The sequence below is a fragment of the Macroventuria anomochaeta genome (assembly GCF_010093625.1).
Source record: "Macroventuria anomochaeta strain CBS 525.71 unplaced genomic scaffold BU25scaffold_34, whole genome shotgun sequence".
NCBI classification, from domain to species: domain Eukaryota; kingdom Fungi; phylum Ascomycota; class Dothideomycetes; order Pleosporales; family Didymellaceae; genus Macroventuria; species Macroventuria anomochaeta.
In genome coordinates this window covers 1371-21037 of record NW_022985395.1, presented here as the reverse complement: position 1 = coordinate 21037, position 19667 = coordinate 1371, and the positions used below count along the sequence as shown (strand labels likewise).

The following is a 19667-nucleotide window of genomic DNA, read 5'->3' as shown; positions in this document are numbered from 1 at the left end:
GGTAGAGGCACACTTAAGCCCTAGGTTGGCAATCTAGATGATGAGGCTGATGACGTCTGTGATGTCAACACTGATCCGTGGCATCTGTGAGTGGCTGTGAAGGAGTGGATCAGGGTCTTGGGGTCTCTGGTACCGGGTATCTAGCGGAGTATATAGCATCCTCGCTTCCCCTATAGATCAGGTATTCTGACCTGTCAGAGTGCTTGTGTTCCTCCTTGCATGGTTGACAGTTGATGTTGATCCATGGGGGGGGGTCAGCACATTTTGACGATCACCGATATCCTGTGATGACCATTGCATATCGCAGGCCTCATGAGAGCTGGTGTCGCAATCGGCTTCATGATTCATTGGAACAAGAAAGATGGCAAGGATATGGTAAATATCTCACAGCCAAGGTGCGCGGCACAACTACTAACTGCATTTCAGGATATCGAGGCTCTGCGACAGATCCTAGTACTAATATGGGCAATGTGAATGGATCATGTGAGTTTCCAGACGACATTACCTTTGCATCTTCCCGACACTGAATCTGATCAATGTAGAAACTGTCGTGGCGACGTACCTGAACCGCTAAGCAGACGGTGTGAACAAGGATTTGTAGTGAGGTGTACTTCTCTTTCCACTAGAGTTGACTTAGGTCCAGAGGACTAGACTAAAAGGACATTTAATTGTACTATATACTTTGCTCTATCTCGGTTTACCCCTGCTGCCACATCTGCGTAGTATGCCCCTCGAAACTCGCCCCATCAATCTCCCTGATCTCGTCATTCGTCAATCTCCACTCCAAACTACTACAGTTTTCTTTTGCCTGCTCCAACTTCCTGATGCCCACCACTGGTGTGATGCCCTTGCAGAGGTTGTAGTTAAGCGCTACAGCGCCCGGCTTCACACCATGCTTCTCGCCGATCTGTTGCAACACGGAAACCACGGGATCAACATCCTTCATGTCGTAGCTGCTGAAGCGGTATGTCTTCGGTGGCTGGTTTTGGGCGTTGTATTTTCCACTCAAACGGCCTTGTGCGAGAGACGAGTAAGACTGAAAGACGATACCGCGCTCTTTGCAAGCTTGAAGAAGACCGGAGAGTTCAGGTTGACGGCGGAGAACGCTGAACTCGCATTGATTGATCGCGAGTGGAACGTTGTACTTCGCAAGCTCATCTGCGAACTTGATCATGTCTTCTGTGCTGTAGTTCGCTACACCGACACATTTGGTAAGACCCTTCTCGACGCACTCAGCCATACCCTTGGCAATCATGCTGATGGACTGGACGTGGATGGGTCCATGGACAAGGTAAATGTCGACATAGTCCACGCCGAGGTTCTTGCAACTGGTCTCCAGCTTCTTCAGTGGTGCAGATTGTGGATGCAAGATATCCTTGAGCTGTGGAACGACGAAGAACTTCGTCTGAATCACGAAATCATTCCTGTTCATTCCTTGGAATAGACGGCCGCAGATTGCTTCTGACTCCCCGGTGCCGTAGACTTGCGCTGTATCGATGAAGTTAACGCCCCGGCTGACGCAGAGCTGCCATGCTTGCTGAACAGCAGGAAACTCAGAGTCGTCCCAGTGAAAGGTTGACTTGTCGCCCCAGGGCCATGCGCCGATGCAAAGGGGTGGTGCTTGGACATTGCCATTTTTGCCCTTATAGGTGACGAGATTGCGCGCGGAAGGAACCTCTCTTTCTGGGATGACAGCGGCAAGGCCGTCAAAGTTGGGGTTGGTTTCGCGGACAGGGTTCGGCTTCACATGGCTACCGGTGTGAATGCCGCTGACGGCGGACATGCCGGAGCTGAGGCCAGCTTGGAGGACGTGCTGCATCTCGAATATCTAGATACGTTTCAGGTGGAAATACCAGAAGGAAAAATGTTGTTGTAGACCGGTGGAACTGCCCAGTGCCGTTAAGCTTTTATGTATGGAGACACAGGGACTGATCTGTTAGGCACATCGCTGATGCTGTCATGACCCATACATGCCAGATACACGTTGTGCTCCACTCATCGGGCATGTTTTACACGTTTATGCCAGATATTACTGGGATCTGAGCTACAGAAGTCAGATCGTGCATGGGCCGTAGGGCAAAATGGTGTGGTGTTGTATGGATGAGCGAACGGTGACGTCATCAATGTTGATACTAGTGAGCACCTGTACGTCCGAGGAAGCCGTGCATAGCTCAGATACCGACTGTAAAGTGGTTACTGAGTGACTTTAGATGCTCGACTTACCCTTGCCGTGATGTGAAGGACAGTCATTGGGTGTTGTAGAAGAGTATTTAGCAAAAAGCGTGACGTCATCGGCCTCACTAATGAAAGCCTCTATGACCGGAAGGCGGCAGAAGACTCAACCACTACGAGAATGGGAAACACCAATGTTGTGCAAAAAAGATCGCTATGTGCAGGAGACTCTCCTGCAGGCTTGTGCTATGAAACTATATGCGATTTGTCAAGTTCTATTTGATTTGATCGCAATACTTCACAAAAGATAAAACCTACAGAACACTATACTGAAACATACCCTCATCTACGCCTCACACTGCTCCAGGTTGATTCCCTTGCGTCAACAACCGAGCAGTGTCTCTAATTCTACAGCCTTCTGTTGAAGTCGTGTCTTAAGCAAAGCTCGTAGACACTATTCAATTGGTTCTTGGGGATGAGCAGAGGTACAGAAAGCCGTCATGGGTTTGTTATCACTGAGCGAGCTCGAAGCGGCAGAGGTTTGCCTGTGATAAACCGCTGTGATAATCAGGGGGTAGTCGTCTAGTCAAAGACCATGGCGACTGGTTGCAATGAGTAGTACAGAGTATACTGTCTGGCTCGAGAGCAGGTGAGATTCCAATAACAAAGTTGATTGACGAGGTTGAACACAATGCCATAAGGGCAGCGTGTCTACTTACTTATATACTTGACAGGAGGATTGATTGTACTGCTCATATCAAGTATCGTCAGTGACTTGATACTTGGTCCAATCGAGCGTTGTCGACGTGACCTTGATACTCGGTCCTCGGTGTCCTATTGATCGTTGTCGACGTGGGTCCTCTGCAAGTGGGTTGGTATATGGGTCTGTGACGATTGTTTGTGTACGAGATCCACGTTGTATCCACTGCAGTCCTTTTTGTACAATCTCGGTTCGTATAACAGATATTGCGAGTGTTGATTATACTGGGTATCACTGACGCGGCTTCACAGCTCGGTCAATCGATACTGCAGTTCCTTGGCTGCTCTCGTCTCGTTGCGTAGTCCTGTTTGTTCAGTGTTGTTTTGCGAGTTGTTCATGGATCGTAACATGCAGCTGCTCAAAGTGGTGTGGTTTCTCATGAGTTGCCCTTGGCTCCTTGACCAAAATACAACACTTGCAGCCAGAAAATCACTCTTCCAGCAAGATATGTATAGCAAAAGTTTGTCGCATAGGTCTATAGAGTACTCCACTACGAAGCTAGTTGTGATAGGAATTGTGTGTGGCTCTACAGCTTCAATTTTAGGTTGCCTGTATAAGGCTTCTGATGCGCATTACGCTAAAAGCGCAGTACGCGCACGGACACGGGTACATTATAGCAGTTGTCAGCTTGCGTTTCTGCATTGCTGCAGCTACAACTGTAGCCTCAGCCGTAGCCACTTAATCCCTCTTGTCCTTCAACCACATTCTTCTCTCTCTTCCCAATATGAACAATACTCGGCATCCAGCGCAGGTTATGATGAGACAGTCGCACCAAGCGCACGATCGTAACTATCAAGACCAGCCAACAGAGAGTGCAATGTTCAATCGCCACGATTCAATTGCTTAAGTAGACTAGCACCAAAGGAACAGTAAGCATGCGCAGCGCGTCAAACTATCTAACAGTTATGTCTCTACTTCTAGCACTTCCCTAGAATATGCTCCTTGCTTTGGTACTGAAGTCGATAGCGATTGAGTTGTTAGTCATTTTTACAACTAGGCATACAGAGAGAGTCCTTCCTCCCTCACTGCCCCTCTTATGCTGTCCAACTTCTCCGTGTTCTGCAAGACTAACCCATAGTGCGGGAATCTTTCTTTCATATTGAAACCAATGTCATTTCCCCATCTCCAAAAGAGATACAAGTTGAAATCCACCACAGTGAAGGCATCCCCAACGGCGTAATTTCTACCTTTTAGTCGTTTATCGATGCGTTCAAAGCATTGCTTGATGACTTTCCTGCCCTTTTCCTTCACCGGAGGATAGCATTCCGAGTGCTCCTCTACGAACCGATATTCGCGCCAAAACGCCGCAAACCCGAGACTGTGTAGCGAGCCTGATAGCCAAGCCATCCATTCCACCACTCTGGCCTTCTCTAGCGGCGTTCGTCCAAGCATTTCTCTTCCCGCCTCCTGATCTGGGGCTAGATGGGCAATCATTGTCAAGATTGCCGGCATTTCCGTGATGACCTCTCCATCAACGATGAGGACAGGCACATAACCGAGGGGATTGATGTTTAGATATTCCGCATGCGTGAGGCTACCGTCCGCCGCCTCGTAGCCATCCGGGCCCTCTCTCATAACGATAGCTTTGAAAGGAATAGCAAGGTGGCGCAAGAGCGCATGTGGAACGAAGGAACAAGCGCCATCTTTGCGATATAGCGTTAATTCGGGCATTGTCGAAGCGAGCTTCTAATATTCGCCTTCTGCGAAAATTCAAGTCGAATACAGACTCGTGTACAATACTTGCAGCAGTCATGGCTGTATATATAGCCGCCCTGCCTTGGATGTATTCGGCCGAGCATTCTGAAGTGTTCCTACTCGCATTTACAAAAGCGGACTGCAAGAGATTGCACTGAGCGTAGCTAAACGTGGAATGGGGGACGTGGAACGCTAAATGCTGACATCGCAGAGAACCGGACTGGCGTTCGCCACATGATTGGGTAATATGAAGTCATTGCGGGCTGAAGCCACGTGAAGGATTTCAAAGCATGCCTTCTGAGGATGTCGTTTATCGCCAATGGCGGTGAAACTAATATCAGCATGCTGGACTACTAAGGGCAATTCTTTCGGAAGATCAAGAGCAAGGGAAATCGATAGCTAGACATGAGCCAAGTCAGAGATTCCGTGGCAGCTGCTCAAAAGCGACTTACGTGTACTGTACTGACTCTATATCTATTGGGTGTCTCTAACAAAGCCCTTGAAAGCAATAAACATCGTTCCATGTAAATCATTGTGTCACCAAAGTCACTTGAACACGGGCTAGACTCCCCTTCCGTGTCCTCCGGGACTTTGTACGACTGGGGTTTTATGACATTCGGAAGCATACAATAGCACCTGATTAGGCTCGCCTCGCTTACACCACATCGGGGGCCTTCATCGGCCAGTTCGCACAGCAAATGACGTCAAATCAGATACAATGTCAGCACCTTCAATTCCATGTTGGTGCACATGTGGTCTCAAGTTAACTCCGAATCCCACTCCGTTGTTTACGTAGAAGGGAATTTCGAATTACGCATTGCTTACCTAGCGGGCTGATTGCCATCTGACAAAGCATGCTATAGTAAGCACTAGTGCATTTGACAAATTCTAACTCGGAACATATAACACAGATGAAGGGCAGCTACAGTGAACTCCAGAGGTGCACTCACGTTCTACATGATATCAACCCATATATCATGGTCCATTCAAGCAACCTCGAGATTATTCAAAACCTTTACTCCGCAAACGACAACGCCGATTTAGAGGCCTTTTACAAGGATATTTCACCCAACATTGTGTGGAAGGAAAGCGATGGGTTCCCGACACCGGGGGTGTTTCGTAGCAGAGCGGAAATTCAGAGCAACGTATTCAGTGTCCTAAGTCGAGATTGGGACGCTTTTCGCTTTTCGCTCGAGTATCTGGTAGACGGAAACGAGCGTATCGTCGCAGTCGGGACCTACCAAGGTACGCATCGCAAGACAGGCCGGTACTTTGAAGCCAGGGCATCACACGTGTGGCACCTCCTCAACGGAAAAATCGAACGTTTCGAGCAGTTTGCCGACACGCATGTGATGCAAACTGCGGCCACAGCCTCGTCAACTTCGGCATAGCGGTTGCGGTAGGGGCAAACACGCTGGTTCCGCCGGCGGGCGCCATCAAGGAGAGACCGTATGAGAACAACACAGAGACATTATCAAGCTGGGGAGATCAACTCGAGCAATCACCTGTTGGACAATGCACAATTTAGTCAAGCGGGGCGTTACGCGATGGTGGGCGTCACGCGCACGGACTCGGTATATAAGGCCTTGCACCAGCTGATAAATCACGTCACGTCATAGCACGGAACAATCCCAACATCACGTACTCCAACTGCCGGAATCTATTAACTATGTTTCAAACCATGCAGACTGCACATAAAATGTTTTGAGTCCCGGACTGTGCGTAAATTTCAAAATCAATAGTACGCTTCCTAACTACCTATATCCGACTATTGTAAGCGTTCAGGTCTCTCATAACGAGCGCACGCAGAACACTACAATGTCAGAATCCCGCCTTTTTCAGCCCATGAAACTTGGCTCGATTGAACTTAAGAACCGTATCGCTAAGGCCCCCATGACACGCTTCTGTGCATCTGATGATCACGAAATCCTTCCCATGGCGACACAATACTATGCCCAACACGCGTCAGTTCCTGGAACTCTGCTGATCACGGAAGCAACAATCGTCTCTAAACAATCTGGAGGCTACGCAAACGTGCCAGGTATCTACACCGAAGGCCAAATCAGTGCGTGGAAGAAGGTCACCAACAAAGTACACAAGAAGAGAGGATTCATCTACCTACAGCTCTGGGCCTTGGGCAGAGTGGCAGATAGAGACTTCACGGAGAAAAACAACATCACAGTAAAGAGTTCCAACGCAACTCAGTTACGTGAAGGTTACGCAGTTCCTAAGGAGATGACCATCAAAGAGATCGAACAGAGCGTGCACGAATACGCACAAGCCGCCAACAATGCTATTGCAGCAGGTTTTGACGGCGTAGAAATCCACACCGCAAACGGTTACCTTATTGATCAGTTTTTAAAAGATACGTGCAACAAGCGGACAGACCAGTACGGTGGCTCCGCCGAGAACAGGAGTCGGTTTGCGATAGAAGTTACACAGGCTGTTGTCGACGCCGTGGGGGCTGACAAAACAGGTATCCCACTGAGTCCATTTTCTGAGTTCCAGGGCATAAAAATGACAGACCCAATCCCACATTTCGCGGATACCATCCGAAGGCTGAACAAGTTTGGCCTGGCGTATCTGCATCTTGTGGAAACGAGCATTTCTGGAAGTGCAGATGTCAAGGGCTACGGTATTCTCAACACTTTACTTCCCTACTATCGTGGCCCACTGCTCATTGCTGGTAGATATGATTCAAACACTGCCAAGAGGTTGCTGGAAGACCACAATGATAGGGAAATCGTGGTGGTGTTTGGACAATACTTCATCAGTAACCCAGACTTGGTGTTCAGACTTCCCAAAGGAATTGAATTCAGCTCCTATGACCGGGATAGCTTCTATATTCCAAAGACAGAGAAGGGTTATATCGACTATCCCTTCAGCAAGGAATGGAAAGAAGTGCAGGCAATCTTGTAGGAAGAGAAAAGTATGGGGTTAGGCAACCAATTAGACCTTAGGATTAGTCAGCATGATAGATGTAGCTCAATGAACTTACCAACAGAAAGCTCTTTGATCGGCTACATATTGCATGTCTTTTTGGATGAAGTTGTGACGACCTGTGGAAGATGATGTGAGGGCTCGGCTGTTACGATCCTATGTCCCACGATAGGACGACAAGCAATAAGTAACCGCCAACCAAACACGGAGGCCTGGGGGGAGGTGCAGCAAGGCAAGGCCGCCCGGCCGGCGCCTAGGGGATTGCTCTCAGCCGAGCTGACACACGTGAGTGCTCGTCAACAAGCATGGTACGATGCTCGTTGACGAACTGCAATCCATCCGGATTGGCCAGGACCAACTCTGCTCGTCAGCGAGCAGATCTGGTGGACTGTATATATATGTGTAGGAACACAACCCTTATGGTTTGTGTTCAACCTCATCAATTAAGTTTGTCATTGGATCTCAACCAACCTTTGAGCTAGACAGATTGCCTGTACTACTCATTGTTACCCCAAGCCGTCGTTAGGTGTTTCACCCAGGCGACTTACCCCTACTGTTCCAGAGCCAGAGTTCATCCTCGAGAACCAATTGAATAGTGCTTACGAGCTTTGCTTAAAGTACGACTTCAACATCGGCTTGGTCCCACCTGAGCTACACCAACCAAAAAGGTAAAGTAACCCAATAGATATGGGTACTGGGAGCCAAACAGTCTAAACCCATGACAGATGATGTGCCTCATCAACTGAGCGGGCCTGTTTTATGGCTTAATGGCCACATTAGCATGGCTCTGAATGTCTCCTCTATACTGTACTAAGCCAAAAGTCTGTTTGCGCAAAATGTACAAGCCACCATCACCCCTCAATTCTCCAGAACAGCATCTTCTTTGATAGCATATGACTACATCAACAAGAGTTCTTTTAGTACTAAATTTCAGGGGATTGGATGCCTGGAGGTGAATTATCAGAAGCGCAGCGCGTTTATTGCTTAGCTCAACTTGATGTGTAACGACACAGGTAAGAGAGGACTCCGATATGGGTTCGAATCCGCTACAAGGTGTATGGGAGCACTGGGATAGATAGAACTAGGAGTAAACCTCTATTCCTATAGGTCTTGTATGAAAGGATACTCAAAAACTATCTACCATAACTATGTACACTGCCCTGCTTATATACCTAACAGCTCGATGTAGCTCGGGGGATACCGGTAGGTAGTAGGGTAGGGATTGGTTAGGAGTCAGATAGCAATCGTGTGAGTAGTATGAGGAAGAAACGGTTGGTACAGTTCTTACATGATGCTGGTGTGGAGAGTAAGGAAATCACAGCCGCTCTTCACTGCTCAAAACACCGCATCCAAAAAACCATTGCTCAATGGAAGGAGACCTCTGGAACCACGTTGTGACCCAGAATGGGCCGTCCAACAATTTTATCTAGCAGAGATCATTGCTGGCTGCAACGTGTTACCCAACAGAAGCCCAAAATTGAGTACCGTAAGCTTGTGGAGGAGGCAGGGATGAAAGACCTCAGCAGCACCCACCCACATGTCTCATAGCGTACTATCCAATGAGCAATGGCAGAACAAGGTTACCGCACGTTCATAGCCAAGCTGTGAGAGGGGGCCAGCTGGGGATACCAACTGCTCTCTGAGATGGAAGGATTGGTGGAAGGAAGGTTCAGGCTTGTTGAAGATAGGGGTGTGAAAGTGTAAGGGTATCTGTGACAGCGAGCTTAGTTACAATGGGGGGTGGTCCCATAAGATTTAATTGCTACCGTTTTCCTGGCCATTGTGTGCCCGATTATCTATGCGCTCTCGTCTGTACCACGCTAGCGTCCCGATGGGTTAGCGCCATCGTTCCGACACGTGACAGCCTACTTCCCTACAGCACCATGACCCCGTTACAGAAAGAGACCAAGTGTGGGAATACCACAAGTGATAGAAGGGATAAATAATAAAGAAGGGATCAAGTGTGGGAATACCACAAAGGATCAGTGAGGAGTGGGTTGAGGAAGGAGTTGCTGAGGTGAATTGTGTAACGACGCAGGCCAGTAGGGAAGATGTCCAAAGTAAGTGTGAGTCCACTACGAGGCATATGGGAGTGCTGGGACGTTGAGAACACTAGGATTGAATTCCCTACACCTATAGGTCTTGTACGAAAGGATACAGAAAAACTACTCTATCTAACGACTGTGCCAAACTGATTAAGTACACAGTTCGGAGGGGAATCGAAACTACCCATGTCTAGGTGACATGGAAGTAGTTAGCGACAGGAAAGAGAGCAGTGTGCTGAGTCCCTGTGGGACTACACATTATCGGAGCGCTTTTGGTCCAAGGCGTTACAATGAGGTTCCATGAGGAGTGACTAGGTGGATTGTTATTGGCTGCAAGCCATGTCAGGATGACACAAGTGCAGACCAAAAATCATTAAACCTACAGCAAAACTTTGTTACCATCTTGCTATTGATTGGCAAGGCTTTGATTGGAGAAGGCATTGGTTTAAGTTCAGTGACAAGTGTAGCATTGCTTGGGGATCTGGCCACAACACACCTTGGGTATGGTGAATACCTGATATGAAATGGTCTCATGAGATGGTAGAGAAGGTTACCACTGCATGCCTACCTGCTCAGATGGTATGTGTAACAATGCAGAGCCCCATTGTGCCAAATGGCCAAAAAGTACATCAATATCAGCACAACTGCTGATATTGGGCTCTGCATCTAATATATAGGCATAGTGCAAGGCACCTTCTTACAGTATGGGCGTCAATACCCTTAACTTTGGGAGGCCAAGTTTGGCGTAGTCCTGTAGTGGTCTGTTGAAGTTGTACTTTAAGCAAAGCTCGTAAGTACTATTCAATTGGTTCTCAAGGATGAGCTCTGGTTCTGGAACAGTAGGGGTAAGTTGCCTGGGTGAAACACCTAACAACGGCTTGGGGTAACAATGAGTAGTACAGGCAGTCTGTCTAGCTCAAAGGTTGGTTGAGATCCAATGACAAACTTAATTGATGAGGTTGAACATAAACCATAAGGGTTGTGTTCCTACATGCTATATACTAAACGTGTCTATCTGGTGATCTGTCTGTGTAACGGGGTCATGGTGCTGTAGTGAAGTAGGCTGTCACGTGTCGGGATGATGGCGCTAACCCATTGGGATGCTAGCGTGGTACGGACGAGAGCGCATAGATAATCGGGCACACAATGGCCAGGGAAACGGTAGCAATTAACCTTATGGGACCACCCCCCATTGTTACTAAGCTCGCTGTCACAGATACCCTTACAGTCTGTGTCACGAAGATGCTACGAGTAGGCCCTTTAGGACTCGCTAGGAGTCTAAATCAATTACTACATATGGTATCTAAGTAGGTACAAGACGTTGTGTACCGAACAGAACTGTACCAGCAATAGTCTATATACTTACGTGTGGGTTTGTTTGGTTACTGGTTAATAATCAGAACTGAGTTGGATAGGTATTGGGGTTGCAAGTCCCAGAGCGGGGCTTGCAGAATTCTAATACTCCCGCTTTGGAGGTTGCAGGCCCTCTCCGGAGGTGACCAGAGGTTGTATGTCCGCTTTGGAGGCGTGTAAGGACACTGGGGATTTGGTGCGTACGGTCAGGGACAGTACGGAGCAGATCCGGATAGTGTCAGGGGATCTGGAGAGGATACCATGACAGTCTGCTCTGTGTGATCTGACAGCGCAGTGAGAGCAGTGGGAGCGTTCATGCAGAGTGCTCTGCGTGCTCTGTTGCTGTATGTTGGATTGTGAGATCAGTGAGAGCATATATGCAGTCTGACAGCTAGCCTTGTTTCTGTCTCAGCTTAACCAAGACTTGCCACTGCTCTGTTGTTGCCTATGTTAGCGTGAGAGCAATCCTTGTCAGTGCTACCTAGTGTACCACTGATTGTAACATGGTACAGAGAAAAATACTCAGAAGAAGCATATTGTGTTCTTATAATTAGTTGCATATAGCATTACTAGTTGCAGTTGAGCATCTGGCAGATTTGGAACTGCACCAAGACAGATCTATGCATTAGCTAGTGCTGCTTACTAAGCCTTGCCCAACTACAGTTATGTTAAACTTTGCAATACAACAATGCATCAGTTAAGCTATTAGACTTAAAGAGGAGATATACAGGTAGGGTTAGAAAATTTCAAGGAAAGAAATCTTAGTTTCAAATTATTTATAGATAGAGGCAGATTGTGTAAGTAGAACGCACTCTTTAGAACTGCAGTCTGAGTTGTGGTTGTTGAGATATTTGAGGTGGAAGGTTGTGGTGGTGGAAGACTGCGCTGCACAGCACTAAGACTAAAGGAGTTATGTCCTGAACACACTAGTGCAAGAAGAGTTATCTCCTGACTGCCAAATGCAGTCTTCCCCTAAAGCCTCTTTATTAGCAACATCTACTACTCAGCTTATATTATGCCTGGGGGAAGACCAAAGAAATACCCTACCTCCACGCAACCCTCACAAATAGCGCTCAGTTCGCCCCTCTTATGGAACAGTCCGCAGCCTGGGCCCTGATTCGTCCCCTTTGGACCTAGCGGCGAATCGACCCCTTTTTATGACCACTTTAGGCTTAGTTCCGTCATGTGCATGTGCTCTGATGTCGTGTAGTTATAAATTGACATCTGTTCTGAAGATACGAAAGGAGAAGGACAGCTTTCTTCGTATAACTGCCTGCCATGCCAGTAGATGATATCTGCGATAACCAAATGGAGGGTCTACATAGGCACTCCAGCAGACAAGCACCTCTCATAAGCGGCTTTGCGCCTTCCTGCAGGCATATCGTGCTCGCTCAACATTCCCAAGCCAACAACTACCTACTGGCTTGACTGCAGTGCTAAAATGACAAGGAGGCCGCGAATGAATACAGCAAGTTCATGCTCCATCATCAGAACTTATCGTACGCAAATGCGTGGCCTTATAGTCTCAATTTTGTCGAGCCTTGCAGGTGTATGGTTGGGCGGTACGGAAGTTCGGGTGGAGCGCGAGCACAGCTACAAGTGAAGTTAGACGAGAGAGCTAAGAGCAGTGCGCTTCGAGGCAGCTTCATCTCTGGATAGTATGTATGGCCCGCGTTGCAGATCTTACTGCGCCTTTTACTGCTCGCCTCGTTGCGAATTTTGCTTGGAGTTGTTGAGTTCATGTCCCGTCAATACCCCGCGATATTCAGCGCATTGGACATGGGGCGGTGGGGCTGCAGGGGCACGCGCTGAGGTCTCTACGACAACGGGAAGCCGCTAGCGTCCGGCTCAGAGCATCACAACACAACGACGCAGCACCGAGCTGCCATCATGCCAAAGCGTGCACGCTCCGGCAGTAGCACTGCTCCTACCGACGAGGGCGATAGCGACGCCGACTGCAACGTCTCTCGCTCGGCTAAGCGCTCCGCACACAGCGATCCGCTCCGCAGTCGCCTGTCGCTATTCCCCATTGACACCGACTCCGCCCAGGGGTATACGCTGCCCCTCACGCGCAAAAACCTCACACAGCACACTCTCAACGCATCCGTACGGCACTCGCAGCCATCAGAATTTGCCTCCGATATTGATAGCCCTACTGGATCATCTACATCCTCGCCGTCCATGTCGGCGCGTTCTGGGTCGCCAACACGCAGCGCCTGGGACACGCGCGTCACGCTTCAAGCCTACGGCATCAACGCCGATACACAGCGCGCATTGCCAGCCGATCTCCAGAGTCACTTCGACACAACGTTGTCACGTAAGAGGCAGGGCCCTGCCTCGCCCAATGCCCGCCGCGTTGTGCAACATCGCCTTGCGGCCTCGCTCGACAACGAGAGCACTGGCATCCGTCGCCTTGAGCCATTGCTGCTCTTTGCTGGCGAGGATGATCCTAGCGCAACAAATCCTGTGCCTATGATTTCCAGCAAACGTGGCAAACCCTCAGCATATGATCGGGTTGCTGATGCAGCATACAGGCCGTGAGTCAGCTGCTAGGAATGGGAGGTTCAACACGGCAGCGGAGGCTACGGAGCCAAAATGGCTCAAAGGGGTAAGTGGAGGGGCAGTCACGGAGTCAATCCGGGACCAGTACTAAATAGGGCAAAAAAGGTTAGTGCTAGTACTCCAACCTGTCAGCTCCCTGCCATGTAGGTAGGTAGGTAGGCCAAGAGGGCCTAATAACAACTTAGGCGCGTTTGGTTGCAGTCGCTGGGAAGAGGAGGATGCCGCGGTCGGCGCCCATGGCCATGGCGGTGCGCAGAGTATTCTGGCTCTTTGGAAGCCCGGCGCTCAAGGCAACAATTTCCTCGACCGGGGTGAATTTCTTTTCACGTAAGCGTATGGCTCTTCGATTGAGAGCTCGTCGAAGGGGTTCATGGAGTGTTTTACGTTGGCGGTTTGGACGGCGGTTTGCGTGCGGTTTACGCGCGGTTTGACTTGGAATACGTCAGGCTGGGAAGACAGATAAACGAGGACATCAAGGCAGGAAATTTTATAGAATGCGCATAGAGTGCGGCATTTAGGCAAGTTTTTTACAAGCAGGAATGGAGTCGAGGCTTACCGCGTAGTCAATGACCCGCTTGACGGGGATCAATATCCTGAAGCCAGACCTCTCGACGTTCGGAGTCCCGTGGAGGTCACTTCGCAGGGGAGTGAGCAAGTGCTAGAGGAACGGTGCTGGCAAGAGTGGGGATAGCGTCGGAGCTTGAGGGAAAGTTGCGACCTCGGCTGATGGGGCGGCCTTGGCAAGGTTGCTCATCACATGATACTTGTCGTTGCACACGCCTTGGCATGCCTTAGCCTTGTGCATACAAACACCAAAGTCAACACGCGGCATCTCTACAACAACATCACTACTAGTAGCGAGATTGGAGCTCCAGCTCCAAGTCAGGTGACCCGCCTGCGCTTCTGGCGAAAGAACAAGGACGCCAAGGACGCCACCCAGGGCCCTCTTCTTAAGCCATCCACGACCGCACAGCCCACGCGACAGTCCGACACACAAGGCCGTGCAAGTCACGAACGGCACGAGCCTGTTCCTGATGGACCAGAGAGTACCGGCGTCGCAGAAGCACATCATAATATTGACAGACGAGAAAGTGTCGACTTGAGTGACGGTGCATGGACGGGTGAGGGCGCTGCCATAGATCGGCCAGTGTCGTCTGATAAATCTGGACCACCTCGAATTCCACCGATGTCATCTTTGGGATACGCATACAAGCGTGTAGGAGGAGATGATGAAGTGAGTATCTCTAGTCTTGAAGACAATCAGGTAGAGCCATCACCACATGTGACCGATGGAAGGGACAGTCACAACGAGCGCGTGGAGTGATCGAGGGGGTATAGTCAATCTTGACGCAGTCTTCTTTGATATGCAACTGGGCGAGTAGGCAAAGCGATGGAAATTGGACCGATAATTATTGTGCTCTCATGTTCATTCAATGACGCTCAGCAAGCAATCTGATGGTATCAATGCCACAGTGGCCCTTTCCAACGCCACATACTCCTGCAATACTTTTATGCCCTCACAATTTCGGCTTCTTGCTTGCCAGAGACTCGTTATCCATATCCTCCCAGTCATCATTCCCATCCTCCACAACGACCCTCTTGCGCTTACTCTTTGCGCCATTAGGTCGTGCCTTGGCCCTGTTCCAGCCACTCCTCTTCTCGATGCCCTCAAGGCTCTTCTCAAACTCCTCCTGACTGATTGTCGACAGCAGCTTCCAGCTTGTCGACTTGCTCTGTGACCTCCATCTGATCCAAGGCGTCTGCGTTTGCATGTAAATGCGGTGGTTGAGCGCCAGACGCCAGAAGTAGTATTTGCGGTCGTTCTTGTTGCTACTCTTAGCTTTGCGGGTGATGCGCGCGCGGTTGCGGTGGTCCTGACGCCTTTGCGCTGCAGCAGATGGAAGAGTCAGCGTGTCCAACCGTACGTAAACGGCTACAGTTAGAGGTTGTCACGGTTACTTACGGGTCAATTGATGCCCCGTAACGTCCCAATATCACGGTGTAGGCCCATTTTACGGAGTAGTAACATAGTACGGCAGTATGTTTACCTATTTTAGTCTAGCGTGAGGAGTGTTGGTGAAGGAGGCCCCTTCTGTGACGCATGTGAGGCCTGTGAGCACTCAGGGGTAGCTGTTGCTGCTGTGTTTGTCTTCCCTCTCTCCAACCTCGCTATATGCCTCTCCATCTCAGTATCTGAGCTCTCCACAAGCCCATAACGCAGCCAATTGTTCTACAATCGAGCAGCCTCAATAGTACTTGGCTGCAATCGGTTCCGATCGTCGCTTATTGTACGCCTACCTCCACGCGACCCTCACGAATAGCGCTCTGCTCGTCCCTAATTGGGAATAGACCACGAGTTGGGGGGTGAGTCGCCCCCTGAGTCGCGCTAGCCACAAAATACCCCCTTTTTAAGGCCTACTTAGGTTTAGCCGTAGCCTGATGTATACTCTGGACGATACAGCAATAGCAGCTGCACTCGTTTCTGTCATGTCCTATACCTGTGCATAATAACCTTTACGGAAGACAGCTTTTTGTAGTCTATCTGCCTTGCAACGAGTAGCATGCGAAGATGTTGTTCATTTGTTTGAGCCACTGTCAGCATTAAGTGTTACGCTTGTGCTTGCATCACGAGCATAAGTGCTGACGCAATCCGGGTAGATGTAAGTTAAAAAGCGATGCGCTTTCAAAGGGCTCTCGGTCGCTCATGCTTGCTACCAATCATGATAGATATGATGAAACCCGGTTATGTGACAGAATCTCGTGCGATGGACATCAAGCCCTGCGGTTTGGCAAATTAAATAGAGGTCTGTTACTCGAATGCCGTCTTACAATGTCTTACACGGCTTGTGAAACCACACGATTTTCGAACTCGGCTTGGAATGGTCAAGCTGAAGAAACGTAAGCCCTGGTATTTTGGAGTAGATGTTGTTGCGGTCCAATTTGGTCCTATATATGCCTCGACCGCCACTCCCGTAACTATTCTGGACTAGCACGTCTCGGGCATGTATATATTGACGCCTTCCAGCTAGCAAGCAAAAAAGCGTAGTTTCCATCATGTTCAGCGGCTGTTTACGCCGCGACATATATCTTGAGGTTGATTGATTTAAATTTAACGTCAACTAAAAGTCTAGACTATATAAGACGATAAATCTTGAGGTTATACTATGGCGATCGACGATCTTGTCCTGATGACTGAGCGCCGAGGCAGTGGTCATTGATCTACAACCTTTCACATCAATCCTGTGACCTCAAATAGTACCGAGCCCTTAGAATCCCTCACCACAAGATGCGCGTCCCGTCTGCGACTGGTCATACTGGGTATAGCTCACATTATCAAACAAAGCCGCCGTCGCTGCCGACCCGATGCTTCCCAGATTCAGAATCGCAACATCCACTGTTACCGTCTTGGCAGGTTTCAATTCCACAACGAACCGATCCATCGTGCTCTTCGGCTGGCCATTGGGGGTAAATTCGACCTTTTTAGTGTCCACAAGTTTGTTTTCCGCGTTGTACGCCTTGAGGGTCACTGTACAGGGAAGAGGTATGTTTACAGCTCCTTCCAGGTTGGCCGTTGTGCAGCCAACGTAGAAATCTGAAAGCTCAAAGCACCTTGCAGTGGTTGAGAAGGACCCTGAAGCAGGCATCTGAAGAAGGGCAACGTTCTTTCCAGATTGCGGATCAATACCTGCGAAGGACTTGTAAGCATTGCTCAGAGTTTTCTTCATCTTGGGAATTCTCACCAGTTAACTGAGGGATTTTGCTGTTCACAGCACCGACTGTGACATATCCGAAGTTGTTGTAGGCGATTCCGCCATCACTAACAAGTGTGGGAGTCACGGCTACTCCAAGCGTAGTCCCGAGGTCGTCATACTTTCCGTTTACGTTAGCTAAAGACCAGGAAATTTCGGTGACTGGATTCACATACTTCATCAGTGATCCTGCGGCCGAAGATTACAGCCTGTACGGTAGCCAGACCAGTGATGAGCAAGGTGACGATACTGAATCGCATGTTGAAGTATGCTGCGATAGGCTTGAGTATTCAACAAGGTTACAAGTTTTTCGAAGTGTGGAAGTGAATGCAAGACGAGATGGACTTATTCTTTAAGCAATGCGTGCAGTAGAGCTTTATATAGGTCCCATCAAAAGATGACTAGGTTCCGGAAATGACCATTCCAAAAACCTCTCACGCCGTCATCTCCCCAAACCGAGACAACGCATTCAGATCCTCGCAGCTGCTGTGGCTATACCCTAGAGAACCAATAATGAGTTGGGGAGTACCGCGTAAATGGCTTCCATAGAACTACAATATTCTTGTTTCAAGCTATCATATCTACGCAGTAACTTTTGTGGCCGAAATCGCCTCACTCTGCTATCACAGAACACCAGTGGCGCACTATCAGAGACACTCGGAGATCCTCGGACAGCGGGGCGCAAGGGATAGAGAGTGCACGCAGGTAAACTTATCCAATTTGTCAACACGCAAGCGATCTACAGATCAATCACTCAATTGGGTGTAAAAAGATCACCCTGAGGCTCGTACTACCTCCACCAGTCTAAGACCACAGTAAATTTGACGCTTCAGTTGAGGGCAAGAGTTTCGCAGAAGGAGTCCGTCTTCAATCGTATTGTTGTTGATTCAGATAGCGTTGGACGACCGGAAAATAGGGATCTTCGACTGGTTTCCTGCATGCCAATTCTGTCAACAGCACTTCCTAAACCAAGCCCAGCACGACCCAAACGTGCAGGCGGTGGCTGCGCTTGTGAACATTTCTCCATCCCTACCTTTCCACGCGCGGCCTCCTCTGCAACGTGCACATTACGCAGCAAGTTTCCTAAAGTCATACAGGTAAAGTGGGCTGGCAACGTGGCGGGGCGAGGTTGATAATCTCTTAATCGCAGATGCTCGGGAAGGCGAAGATGGCTATTGTCTGACGTCATTGCGCAACCACACTGACGCATGTTCGAGTGGCACAAGCGGATTGGGGTGTGCGGACATGCAACTTGACTCGTGCGAAGTTTTAGTGTATCCATACCGACAGCAACACCCGCCTGACACAGTGCTAAGTCAAATGCTATAGCTAACTGGCTCGATAGTGCCTTGAACTATATTGCTCTGGGAGTGGCTTCAAGTTGTACGACTGCAGAAGCCTATTTGGAGTGGAATCCATCCCAAGACGCGAAGGTCCCACCGAGCTTTTGCTCTCTCTGCACGCATTCTGCTTTCCCTCAACCTCTGCTGACACTGCTTCGCTCTCTAAAGATGAGATGCTTTGTTCTTTTCGACATTGCAATGCCTTTTGCAAGTTTTGCCCTACCGGTATCCCAAAACACGGGAGAAAGCCACGTTAAAGAGATTCAAGATCGCCAGGTGCGTGTTCAGGGATCATGACTACTATTTGGATAGGGCTTGCTAACTAATGTCTGTAATATGGGCTGTAAATTGGCTCTATGCTAGTACTTGACAGACTAATGAAGCAAGCCGCTGACTGGCATCTGTGGTACAGATCGTAAGTGGGCCCTATCCTGGTCGTGTCCGTGCGAGTAATGCGCGGATTCGCGTAATGCGCCGAACCACCTTTTTGTACCCATACTTCACTGTACAATTACTCAACACCACAATGACTATGAAATCTGCCTTTGAAGAGATAGACTCTATGATACCATGTGATATGAATAGGCAAATGGGGGTAAGGGTTAGGAAAAAAGTTGTTGACCTTTTCGGCCGATATTGTAGACCAACACTCCAGGAGTTCAAACATGCCCTTGCCTTGTTATGAGGTGCTTTGATTGTAGAGTTATTGCTGTCGAAAGGTGCAATCTTGGTGATTGACAGCCTGATTGGGTATAGTTGGCCGCCGAGCACACTAGTCTTGATTAGTATTTTTGGTGAACTCCCAATAAAACCTGGTATTCTGTCAGCACTCTTGTCAGAAAATAGCATACAAGGTGTGCAATGCAGTGATTATGTGTACTTGATACATGCATCAAATTTTCTTTGTCTTATTCCACTGTGCACAGGCAATATTCTATATTCCATTGTTGCTGCCCAATTGGTATTTTTGGTGGAATCCACTAATCCCAATTAGTACTTTTGGTGAAATGATGAGCACACAGGTTAGGAAAGCCAGTCTGTACCATGC

At 48.9% G+C, this 19667-nt stretch overlaps 8 protein-coding genes across 8 annotated transcripts; 4 read left to right on the top strand and 4 right to left on the bottom strand.

The window, feature by feature from the left end:
* Window positions 1-649: 649 nt before the first annotated feature.
* Window positions 650-2226, bottom strand: BU25DRAFT_413964 (Aldo/keto reductase). The gene has a single exon (XM_033707174.1). It carries the CDS (start codon window positions 1817-1819, stop codon window positions 698-700), a length of 1122 nt encoding a protein of 373 aa, XP_033557981.1. The 5' UTR covers window positions 1820-2226; the 3' UTR covers window positions 650-697.
* A 1597-nt stretch (window positions 2227-3823) lies between these two features.
* Window positions 3824-4834, bottom strand: BU25DRAFT_166960 (glutathione S-transferase). The gene has a single exon (XM_033700786.1). The coding sequence runs from the start codon at window positions 4601-4603 to the stop codon at window positions 3926-3928; it is 678 nt and encodes a 225-aa protein (XP_033557980.1). The 5' UTR covers window positions 4604-4834; the 3' UTR covers window positions 3824-3925.
* A 1397-nt stretch (window positions 4835-6231) lies between these two features.
* Window positions 6232-7661, top strand: BU25DRAFT_166969 (12-oxophytodienoate reductase 1). Its single transcript, XM_033700787.1, has one exon. The coding sequence runs from the start codon at window positions 6446-6448 to the stop codon at window positions 7544-7546; it is 1101 nt and encodes a 366-aa protein (XP_033557979.1). The 5' UTR covers window positions 6232-6445; the 3' UTR covers window positions 7547-7661.
* Window positions 7662-12855: 5194 nt separating this feature from the next.
* BU25DRAFT_461587 (uncharacterized protein) lies at window positions 12856-13506 on the top strand (the record flags this gene model as incomplete). The annotated part of the gene is made up of 1 exon (XM_033710455.1): window positions 12856-13506. The coding sequence occupies one exon, from the start codon at window positions 12856-12858 to the stop codon at window positions 13504-13506; it is 651 nt and encodes a 216-aa protein (XP_033557978.1).
* A 54-nt stretch (window positions 13507-13560) lies between these two features.
* BU25DRAFT_493971 (uncharacterized protein) lies at window positions 13561-14175 on the top strand. The gene is made up of 2 exons (XM_033711750.1): window positions 13561-13573; window positions 13713-14175. Exon 2 carries the CDS (start codon window positions 13746-13748, stop codon window positions 13956-13958), a length of 213 nt encoding a protein of 70 aa, XP_033557977.1. The 5' UTR covers window positions 13561-13573; window positions 13713-13745; the 3' UTR covers window positions 13959-14175.
* Window positions 14176-14207: 32 nt separating this feature from the next.
* Window positions 14208-14941, top strand: BU25DRAFT_413960 (uncharacterized protein). The gene has a single exon (XM_033707173.1). It carries the CDS (start codon window positions 14285-14287, stop codon window positions 14849-14851), a length of 567 nt encoding a protein of 188 aa, XP_033557976.1. The 5' UTR covers window positions 14208-14284; the 3' UTR covers window positions 14852-14941.
* Window positions 14942-15044: 103 nt separating this feature from the next.
* BU25DRAFT_461585 (uncharacterized protein) lies at window positions 15045-17536 on the bottom strand (the record flags this gene model as incomplete). Its single annotated transcript, XM_033710454.1, has 4 exons — window positions 15045-15401; window positions 16857-17212; window positions 17268-17397; window positions 17453-17536. 4 exons carry the CDS (start codon window positions 17534-17536, stop codon window positions 15045-15047), a joined length of 927 nt encoding a protein of 308 aa, XP_033557975.1.
* Window positions 17537-19196: 1660 nt separating this feature from the next.
* Window positions 19197-19488, bottom strand: BU25DRAFT_413959 (uncharacterized protein; the record flags this gene model as incomplete). The annotated part of the gene is made up of 1 exon (XM_033707172.1): window positions 19197-19488. A coding segment is annotated over exon 1 (272 nt), but the record flags the coding sequence as incomplete, so codon positions are not given.
* Between the last annotated feature and the right edge of the window lie 179 nt (window positions 19489-19667).